Here is an 11,786-nt window from a genome sequence, read left to right on the forward strand (position 1 = left end):
ATGGTACCAACTGTCAAGCATAGGGGAGGCAACATAACGATCTGGGGCTGCATGGCAGCTGAGGAAGTTGGCGAAATGTTGATTTGCGAAGGCTATATGAACAGTCAAAAGTATGTACTAGAAACAGCACTTCTGCTTTCGTTAACATGTATTTTCGGTGACACTAACTTAGATGGAGTCATATTTCAACAAGACAATGCTCCTTATCATAAGTCAGCTACCATAATGCGCTGCTTTACTGACAACAACATGTTGGATTGGCCTGCCCAGTCCCCAGATCTAAGTCCCATTGAGCACCTTTGGGAAATTCTGTAGCGCAAAATGTATTGCAGCAGGAATGGAAGGCAATCAACAGGGCTGAATGTACCAAGCTTGTATGAAGCATAACCCATAGAATTGCTGCTGTAATAAAAGCAAAGGGCGGAGAGACCAAATGTGAATGTATTTCGGTTATTTGTATCTAAATAGTAGTAAGTAGTTTACTAAGTTATCAAAATTTATTTTAACTTAAAACCAAAAAAATTATGTAATTTATGTGCTGCCTACTACTTTTGGCCAAGGCTGTACTTGGAAAAGAAAAAACTTACGTGTTCATGTTTAAGCATAGTATTCCAGAGAGGGTTAGCCAGGTGAGCTAGAACCAAACTAGGATGGGCACTATATGCCAAAAGTGCTTCTAAAAATAGGCCAAAGTTCACGGGCCGATTCGCCGGATCTTTTGACCATAACGTGCACATTTGTGTTGTTAAACCACCTAAAACCTTAATTTCCAAATTTGATAAATATAGATTATGAAAGATGAGTTAAATAAATAAAAAAACGTGAAAATATTTTAAAGTGACATAAACACTGTGTACTTATTTTTACAAAAAAAAATTATCCAGTTTAAGGTTCTACATAAAATAATAAACTTCCCTGAAAATTACATATAAGAATAAATACAGGACTTAAAAACATAATTATTAAGTAGTGTTCTTTATATAATTATGTATTCAAGTATCAAAACACAATAAGCCACAAAATTCTCTTACTTGACTTGTTACATTTACATATAATATATTAAAGCAAATAAAATCAGAAAAATATTTTTGTTAGCAAATACATGTTTTAAGTAATGAATTAAATTTCTTTTTATTTGTAAATAGCCGTAATTTCCTTAGATATCAAGGTATGAAATAAGGGGCCCAGATAAGTCACGAATCGCTCAAATATATTTCTCTTTGAAGCAGGCAGATCTTCATAACGTAATTTTTTTATTTTTGGTGATGTGTGTGTAAAATTGCATACTTCTAATACAAACAAGGATCTTACGCGATTGTTGCTGAGTTAAGTAATCCAGATTTGATTAGCTTAAATAGACACAGTATCATCAGCAGGCTATGATTTTCTTATCATTTTGTCAAATATTTTGAGTAAATATTAAATATAATAGGTCCAAAAACAGTGCCCCGAGGGATCCTCAATCTGTCAGCCACCCTAATACAATATGTAGCAAATAGTTAACAATAGTTATCTGAAGACGTCCAACACCATACCCCTTCATAATTTGAAGAAGAAGGATGGCATGAGCGAAAGTGTCGAATATCTTGGCCAAGTCGATTTTTTTTTATCAAGGGAATAACAAGTGTCCTTGTTACCTCGTACACGGCTCCCGATGGTACTAGCACATGTAAAAACTTTAGAAACTAATATAAACAGCCTATGGATCAGGCTAAAATAAAATCAAATGATGGAAAATAAGTTCTTCAAAAATTCCCCTTAGCACCATGTGTAAGGTCATAAATCATGAACGAGGCAATGTAAAGAAAAAATCTGCACCAACTATCACTCCCAATGATTTTAATGATAAATCATAAAAGAGGCAACATAGGGAAAAATATGCACCCAACTATCACTCTCAACTCTTGTGACTCCAATTGAATACTTTTCCCTTTTTGGAGGAACATTTAATGAGGTAAGGAATATAATAAATGATTTGAAAAACAAATAAAGTAGGGATATGTTTGATATTATTGTCAAATTGATGTACTTTCACAAAATTAATAAACTCTTGCATTAAAGAGAATAGTTTCCCTACAATTATTAAAAAAGCTTTAGTCATTCCAATCTTCAAGCAGCATGACAAAGAACAGCCCCAAAATTACAGGCCAGTATGTCTACTTCCCATAATCTTCAAGATGACAGAAAAATGCATGTCAGTGCAAATATCACAGTTTCTAGAACATTTGCTTTTCTGACTCTCAATTTGGTTTCAGTAGTGACAAAAGCAGTCTTGGGAAATCTCGGCCTAATTTCCCATATAACTAATGACTCAGTTCACTCACAGCCTTCAATATGATGCAGTATTACTTTGTCACTTATTCAAGCCATTTGACTGTGTAGACCATGAGAGAAGAAAGATATTATAACTTTAGCACCAATAGCATTAGTTTGATTAAATCTTACATATCTGATAGAATCCAGGTTGTCTAGGTCACTGGTGTGAAATCATCAGAGTGTGTGCTTAACATAAGTGTTACCACAAGGTTAAGTTGTTGGACCTATTCTATTTTTAATATATATTAATGACCTTCCATCCATTAAGGAGAATAAAAAGTACTTCGCGGACGAGACTACAATTTCCTGTCCATCAAGTAATATTGAGGGTGCTTTGCAGGACTCTAGGTCTGCACAGGCAAGGGATGCGGAATGATTTTTTTTGAAAATGGACTACTTCTTAATCAGGCAAAGATCAAACAGTCTCTAAAAGATATAGGCAAAGTGAAGCAAGGGGTCGATGATATCAGATTTTAGGCATTTCATCTGGACCCTAAGTTTCAGTGGGGCACCCACATTGACAATCTGTATGGAAAATTTAGCCAAATTGTTTTTTTGCTTTGAAACCTAAAGGATAGTGTTTCAAGAGAAGTACTTAGGTCTGTATACTTTGGAACATTTCATTTGCATTTGGAATATGCTATCCTGCCCTAGGGTTTTCATTCATCCATCACATCATTCTTCAGGAACACACTGAGTATTTGGTCTGCAAAGGAAGGCTATAAGAGCTCTGGTGGGGCTTGGGTTTCTAGATGACTGCACATATGCATTTAAATCTTTAGATATATTGACCTTTTCTTCTCAATTTATCTTAGCAAACCTCATGTATGTTAGACATAATGCAGATGTGTGCATGGTCGGGACACAAGGGGTTGGTAAGTATAACTTGTTACCGGCCTACTGGAGACTAAAATGATATCAGAGTGGTTCCGGTTACTGGAGGATCAAATTTTATAACAAATTGCCAATAACAATAGAGAGTTGCCACCAAAACCATTTAGGAAGAAGATTAAAGACTTTTTAACTGATAATTGTTTCAATTCAGTTTATGAAATGTGTTTCTTTGTATTTTAATTTGATTTTATTTAGCAATGTCAGTCCCGCTGATGGCTTATCATGACTCAGGTGCCCCAAATTTTAATCCTGATGACTGATTGGGGATGCTCAAGGTTGACTATTTTTATAATTTTTGTACTGGTTTGTTCTTATTTTGTTATTTCAGATTCAATAATTGGATTTATATTTTCCAGGTTTTTAGTTAAGTTCAGTTCAATAGATTCACCTATAGTGTCTAAAAATTTTGAAGCAAATAAACTGCATATCAAAAATACTCTTTTAGTATTTTCGGTATTACTATTGTAGTCAAAAAATTAATTTATCAACATTACAATAAAACATGAAAAAATATATACAAAAAGAAATATGCCTTTTTATCTCATCTTAAGCCAAGCCTTGACACAGTCACAAACAAGTGAAAATTAATTCCTTAATCCTCTATATCAGATGGAATACCATTTTTACCTGTATAAGTTTCTTTTTAAACAAATAAAACTGTTCATCTGCTACACTGCCAGGATTTTTTGCCACATTTGAGATGCACTGCAGAGCTTCTGTGTTAAAAAGCATCAACAAAGGTTTCCTTTCTTCAACTTTGCCCTTTCTGTTGACTATTTGGGACAGACACTCAGCTGCTGAATATTGGAAAGCGACATCATTCAATAACAGACACAATATTTGCAAAAGCCTCCCATTTTGAGCTATGATGTGAGTCATTGAAACCCATTCAACAAATCCTAAATAGATTAACAGTTTTAAATGCAATTATTTGCACTAGAAAAGCAAACATTACCAGTTAAAGTAAGTAAAACAACTTGTACCACCCTGGTGTGGGCTGCTGCCTTTGGCCCATTTGCCTCTACACAAGCCCTCAATTGACTGACATGAAGTTCAATCAGCCTTAAGAAAAACTCAAAAATTATTGCCATATTAGATGTTAAGGCATGATAGATATCCTTTCTTCTTTGATTTGATTCTAGAGTCTAAAGAGAATTGCGAAATAAATTAAGAACAGGGTATGAAAAATTGAAAGTAATTTTGTACTCACCTGTAATAGGGCTACATCTTCCACTAATCTCAAGAAAACTAGTAGCACCAGTTCAGTCTGAGTTTCCCCACAAGCACATGCATCTGACAGTTCATTTAAAAGACTAGGCCACTGTTGAGGCCACTCTCTTTTCACCATTTCAACAATGACTCTGCTTAGGGCATCTTTCATATGGGGCTCTTCACTTATACCACCAGCTGCAAGAAGTTTCATGGCATTTTCCTGAAAAGAATGATTATGCTGTACTTACTAGCATAGTAATTTTTATTTATTTTATTTTAGGTTTTCCATCTTCATATAAAAACTAAATGATATATATTTTTTTTTTATTAAATTTATGGCATACCCCATTTTACAAAATAAATGTACAAAATAGATTATTACATAATAGATAACTAGATAGATAAGCGTTTAAGACACTCAGAGATCTATTGATCAGAGAATGATGGCCATATTCAGTTCTGTGCATAGGAACATGATATAGGTCAAAATTGCGTAGAGTTCTATTTGGAACATTGAGACCCACTTTAGAAAGAAGGTCAGGAGCATTAATCATCCCATTAACCAGCTTAAAGACAAAACAAAGATCAGCGTTCACACGCCTTTTGGCCAATGTATTCAGGTTAAGTCTTACTCTCATGTCCTCACGATGGTACTTGTCAAAGCCAAGGCCCATTTTAAATGCAGCACACTGTAAAAATCCATCTTGCACTCTCTCAATCATATCTATTGAATTCTGATATAGAGGAGTCCACACTACTGAAGAGAATTCGAGATTAGATCTAACCAGTGAGACATAAAGGAGTGTATAGGCTTGCAGAGAGAGATGTGAACTATACATGTTTACAGCACCCAACACTCTTAGTCCCTTTAAAGTTATTTTAGAGATGTGATGAACAAATCTCAGATGCTCATCGAACCACATGCCCAAATCCTTGACTACATTCACATACTGCAAGGATTTACCAAGTATACTATATGTAGAATTGAATCTCTTCGAACCTCTATGAAATGATATGTAGCAACACTTGGAAATATTGAGCCTCAATCCATTCATCACTCACACAAAGCATTAAGGTCTTCCTGAAGTTTGGCTATATCATTCACCTGCTTAATCTGCATGTAGAGCTTCAGGTCATCAGCAAACATACTTACAGAACTATGATTGATCACATTAACAATATCATTCACAAATAGATTGAAGAGCAGAGGGGCACAGTGAGATCTCTGAGGAACCATGCAGAACCACATGCAGAAGTACAGCCATGCACCTTCACACTCTTCCTATCAGAAAACTTTAGCCATTTTAAGAGGGAGTCAAAACCAGCACTTTCCAACTTGGCCAGCAAGAGACCAAAGTTCACCATGTCGAAGGCCTTGGAGAAGTCGGTATAGACCGCATCAGTCCGAACCCCCCTCTCCAAAGCCCCCAACAGATCACACTTGTATTGAACCAAACTGCTGGTTGTGGATTTTCCAGAAGAGAATCCTGACTGTTTTTCACTAATGATTCCTTTGCATTACCATGTTAGCTGACCGCAAACCAAACTATCAAACAATTTGGCCAATGAGTTTTGAATACATACTCCACAATAATTGCCAATATCCCCCCTATTGCCACCCTTAAATATCGGCATGATGAAACTGTGCTTCCAAGCTACTGGGAAGGTAGAGTCCTGTAAAGACATATTAAAGATCATCTGGAGAGGCCTACTAATTGTATAAATACAGTTCTTTAAAAAGACATTAGGTGTATTACCTGGCCCACAGATAAACTTGTTAGGTAATTTCTGGATCTTAGAAAATACCTCCGAGAGAGTGAAGCGTCCAACAATAATATTCTGGGAACCAAATTCAAGAGAATCAGGAATGGGATAAGTAGAGTTGTCGTAAACTGTAGCAAAAAAACTTTGCAAACAAATCAGTTATTGCTTCCCTAGACTCTGCCATTTCCTGGCCCAAAAACATCGAATTTCGAAATGCATTGCTGTTTCTTTTGTCATTGACAAACCTCCAAAAGTAACGACTATCATCCACCACTGAATATAATATATGATAATTTGCAGTAATAACATTTAATTGTTTCTAAGATATTTTGACTAATTCTACAGATCTTTCTTCTTATAATTTCATCTACAAATAATCTATTTTGAGAGTTATTCCATCATCAATTCCTTTAGCAAATAAACCACAAATAGAATTTTGGGGAGGCACCTATAGCAATACTAAATTTACATACTTAGTTTCTTGATTATCAAGAAAATTGACAGTTTTTAGAAAAAATGCAATGTTGCTGCAAAAAACACTGATGCAATAATACTAAAAATAAAAAGTCTTGAGTTTATTAAATTCACAGAATGGATAATTAAAATTTTAAATATTGTTCCTTGAATTTATTTATGCTTGCTCAATAGTTGCAAGCATGAAAAATATTTTTTGAAAAGAACATTATTAAATAAAGAAATATGTTTATCAGAAAATATGTAATTTTTTGTAGTGAATGAGAAGATCTTCGAAGTTGCTTTAGAGTAATCTGATGTCAATAAAAATCAATAAACATGTCCAATTACTCATGCAAATATTATGTTTCAATAAGCATTAATATTACATCAGCCTTTTTAAGCATGGGAAAGTGCCTGAGGTACTATAAATTCCTTTAGAATTGGTTGCATATCAGAAAATTAGTATATTTACAAACTTTCTAAGGTGTTTTCTCACTCTTACTGAAAATTCAGAAATAGTTGTTCTACTTGGAAGATTCTTCTTTTGTTGCATATGGTTTTAATTGTCTAGGTGTAATGTAACTATTGAAGTATAGAAAATGCTATTTTGTACATACTCTGCAAGAATATCTGTATCACAATTTTGAAAAAAATTAATAGAACAGAAATCTATGTCAAATCAATAAACTGTAAGATTATTTCTGGAAACTATTACGCAAAAAGATGCAAGAAGTTATAGAGCATTAAAATGCCTGTTTTCAACATGAATGGCATTGTTCAGTACTGAAAATCATTTGGATTCCTAGGGCAAAATCTGTTATACCATAACAATTAAATTTTTAAACAGAAACCATTTTCTATATAAATTTGCTATGTTAAGTAATAACTAACTATTTAAGCAGCCAATTAATCAAAACTACATTACACATCTAAATAAGAGGATAGGTTTGTAATAATACCTAATTACATACTTTAATAAATATCTTTTCAGGTTGACTGATCTGGGTCCACCTATATTTCACAGTGTGTTCCATCAACTGCAAGCCAAAATGCCTTGAAATCAAAGTGTTTTGTGTATTAGCTGCCAAAAAGAGCCCTGCTTCTGCACATAGTGGCGATGTTTCCTTAAAGCTTTCACAGGCTTGATAAGCTTTTAACCGATCAGCCTGCGAAGCATTGGGGCTCATTGTTAGCTCCACTGCACGTGCCAGATCAGCAGCCAGGGCTGCTACGTCGGTGCCTGCCATTGCAAAAGGGTCTTTTCTTAATAAACAATTCCTGCAAAAATCAAAACATTGGTCATCACATGGCACTAGCACAAGTATTAAAGCACTGTTTTTAAATACATAGAGGCAGTTTGATGAAAATTAAGAGACGCGTTCATTTAAGGAACTTAACGGATTTGGTTAGGGAAAACTTACTAAGAGATGTTTACATAGAGCATAATTTGATGAAATATTTGTAGAAAATGTGCAACAATTTTGGTATGTCTATAAATTTGACGGTTGCCGGCTACAACAACGCTAACTAGGACGTTGAATCGTGGTAGGAATGTCAACTAAACAAGGAGACAGTTTCGTCCAGAGGCGTAGCATAGAGCCTTATTTTCTGAATAAAAATCACAAAAAAAAAAATTATATAGATTTTTTTGTTATACTCAGGGTGTCCCGAAAAAATACCAATAAACTTTAAAAAATGGTAGGGGATAGATAGGGATATTATATGCAACCACCCCTCCCAGCTCTTGTTTTGCCATTCTTACTGCAAAACATCCAGAAGATAATTTTCCAGCTAAATGTAAAATATGATCTTCAAACCGAAGGCGACCATCAATGGTAATTCCTAGGAACTTGCAGCACTCTTTATTCTGCAAGAGGTAATTTTCGTCAAACATCAGACCCTGAACATCGCACTTAAACTCCATAATAGACGTCTTTCTTACATTAAACACGAGCCTGTTGGAAGCACACCACCCTGATAAAATCTGAATGTCTTCAAGGATACAAGTCTTAATATAATCTGAATTTTTATGGCTCCATAGTATGGTGGTATCATCAGCAAACTGAACCACCTTGCTCTGCAGTTTCAATGAACTCAAGTCATCCACATACAGTAAAAATAACAGTGGTCCCAACACTGAACCCTGGGGAACGCCGCATTTTAGGGTTCTAGAAGCAGACAAACGCCCAGACACTGTAACCCTCTGAGTACGATTTGATAGATAGGACTCAAGCCATCGCAACGCTACGCCCCCAAAACCATATTTATCGAGCTTAGATAACAGTATTCCATGATCCACACAGTCAAATGGTTTGGATAGATCACAAAACACTGCCGCCGATGACTCTCCAGAATTCAAGGACACATAGACACTCTCCAAAAAGCTAAAAACAGCATCATGACTCCCTTTACCGGCTTGAAATTCAAACTGATTTGCAGACAAAATGCCATTATGATGTAAAAAGGACAAAATTCTGCTTTTTGCAAGTTTTTCAACTATCTTAGAGAGGGTAGACAAAATAGAAATGGGACGGAAATTACAAGGCTGATCCAAATTTACCACCTTTTAACTACCTTATGAAAAATTAACCACCCTTATGAAAAGGGATAACCACTGCCTCTTTTAAACATGAAAGAAAAATGCCAATATGTAAAGAATTATTTATGGCAGAAACTAAAGCATTTAAAGCTGAATCAGGCAAAAAGAGTAACAACCTCGAAGATATCCCATCAGCTCCAGATGATTTATGGTTTTTTAGGCGTTTGATTTCATTTCTTACTTCGGTAAGATCGACAGGATGAAAGAAAAATGAATACTCAACCGACACTTGTTGAAGATAGTGTAAGGGATCAATTTTACTACAAATGCCCTTGAGCAAGATATTAGGTATATCACAATAATAGTCGTTTAAAATGTCAGGTCTTAACTCCGGTTCAGATATTTTTCTATGGCAATGTCTAAAATCATTAATAATCGACCAACACTCTCTTTGCCTATTTGATGACATATTTAAGCGATCCCTATAATAATCAGATTTTGCTGCTTTATTAATTGTCTTTCTGTACAGACTACGGTATTTCTGATGATATACAAGGATATTTTCATTTGTAGTATATTTGCACAATTTAGTCAAAAAACGGAGGTTTTTAGCTGAAATTCTAAGGCCTCTTGTAACCAATCAACCCAACCCAACCCAACCTAACCCATGGTTTTCATTTCTCAGTTTTAAGCCTCATTTTAGGAAAGCACTGATTGATCTTATCACACAGAACTTGAAAAAATAAAGTAAGTGGGTCAGAAGCCGTTTCAAGTGCATTCCAATTTACCGAAGCTGTAGCAGCAGAAAAGGCATTGAAATTTCTCCTGCTGAAAATTCTTCCCATTTAATGAGATGAAGATAATACAGTATTATATGGCATTTTAGCAAGAATAGCTTCATGGTCGGAAATACCAGATGGGAGAACTGTGCATAAAACGTCATCAAAATTTGTACAGAAATAGTCAATTGTAGTTGCAGATGAAGAAGTTATTCGTGTGGGGGAAAGAACGTGCATTTTCAAGTCGTAAGAATTTAAAATACTTAAAAGAGAAGTACGTGGCAAGGTTTCATCAGTGTAGTTGATATTAAAGTCACCAGCCAATATAACCTTAGAGTGTAGGGACAACTGGGATAAACGAGAATCAAGTTTGTCCAAAAACATAACAATATCTCCTGTAGGTGGCCTATAAACACAAAGAATATATAAATTAAAACGCTTACAAAAAGAAAGAGAGAATTCAAAAACTTTCTCTAACAGAAGATTATCATACTTATCAATATTACAAAAAATCGTTTCAATTGTTTGCCTAGCCAAGATCATGGTTCCTCCATGTATAGATTGTTGACGACAAAAATTTGATATAGGAACATAATCATATATTAAAAAACATTCACTAGGCCTCAACCAGTGCTCAGTCAGAAGTACAATATCAGGAAAATTACATGTGTCCAGCAAAAGATGAAGCTCATCCATCTTGTTTCTTAGGGATTGTATCACAGATGTAAATAGCTCCGCACGCGGAGCTATTTATTACATCTATATACATCTGTGATTGTATATTAAGAATAAAAATACTTAAGCTTTTCGAAGAGCTAATTTCAATCTTACTAGTAGAATATGAACATGAATGAGATTCAACCTTCGTGAACATGTCTATAAAAAAGAAGAATTCAATTCACGATCAGTAATCAGTTCAGACTCATTAATTTGATGATTCAAAGACAATATATTCGATGAAATATTCATTTTAAAATATTTGAAAATATGTGCATGTAATAATGATGCCAAGTCTGAACCAAAGTTACTGGCGTGATTAGACTTTAAAATCCCATACAGATTAATATTATTAGCATGAAAAGTACGATAAAGGGCCTTATTACTATTATAGATAACATTATGGTTTAAATAAGTATAAGGGCTTGTCATCACCAAAGTGTTTGTATCAACATGATTTTGAATTAAATTTTTTAAAAAGATGAGAATGTAAGAGTAGACCTCCGAACAGAAACATTATATAAAAATCTACTCTCAGAAGATTATTATACAAGGTGTCATTAAAATGATGTAAAAAAATTCGGGAGGTAGTATAGAGGAGATAGTACTCTTAAAAATAGTAAATAATATTCCTATATAAATTTCGACCCTAAATCAAATGGTGATACTGAAAAATAATTTGGAACATCGGAAAGCGTAGTGCGTACTTTTTGCAAGGTTATTTCGTGAAAAATTTATTAGGGTTGTTTTTTTTTGCCACATGGGTCTATTTTATGAAAACAACATACTTTTTCACATCGCCCAGAGCAATGGTTTTCGTTCAAAATTGATGGCAAACAAATAGACCAGCATGCATAAAATATATGTATATTTTTCAGAATTAGTACTTAATCGAGCATTAAAAAGGGCCTAAATTGGAAAAAATCGTCCCTGGTTTCATACTTTGGGATTTGTTAGTGGTCCATTAAAAAAAGCTTAATTTCACGGATCTGTATCCCCTTACCTTCTGTTTTTGAGGAAAAAAGCTTTTTGATTCAAGTTTGGTTACGGGAACAAAGTTAGAGGGCGCCAAAGTCACCAAAATGCAGTTTTTTTGCAGTTTTTTCACT

At 34.5% G+C, this 11,786-nt stretch overlaps 1 protein-coding gene across 1 annotated transcript in view; it reads right to left on the reverse strand.

The window, feature by feature from the left end:
• The window catches only part of LOC126738399 (exportin-5), a 41,985-nt gene extending 33,805 nt beyond the window's left edge, over positions 1–8,180 (reverse strand). The window contains 6 exon segments of the mRNA XM_050443715.1: positions 588–761; positions 3,838–4,109; positions 4,166–4,355; positions 4,421–4,642; positions 7,614–7,920; positions 8,064–8,180. Of these exon segments, the coding sequence (XP_050299672.1) occupies positions 588–761; positions 3,838–4,109; positions 4,166–4,355; positions 4,421–4,642; positions 7,614–7,889 (1,134 nt within the window). The 5' untranslated portion in view covers positions 7,890–7,920; positions 8,064–8,180.
• Positions 8,181–11,786: the final 3,606 nt, after the last annotated feature.

This window comes from Anthonomus grandis, chromosome 7 (assembly GCF_022605725.1).
Source record: "Anthonomus grandis grandis chromosome 7, icAntGran1.3, whole genome shotgun sequence".
In the NCBI taxonomy this organism is placed as follows: domain Eukaryota; kingdom Metazoa; phylum Arthropoda; class Insecta; order Coleoptera; family Curculionidae; genus Anthonomus; species Anthonomus grandis.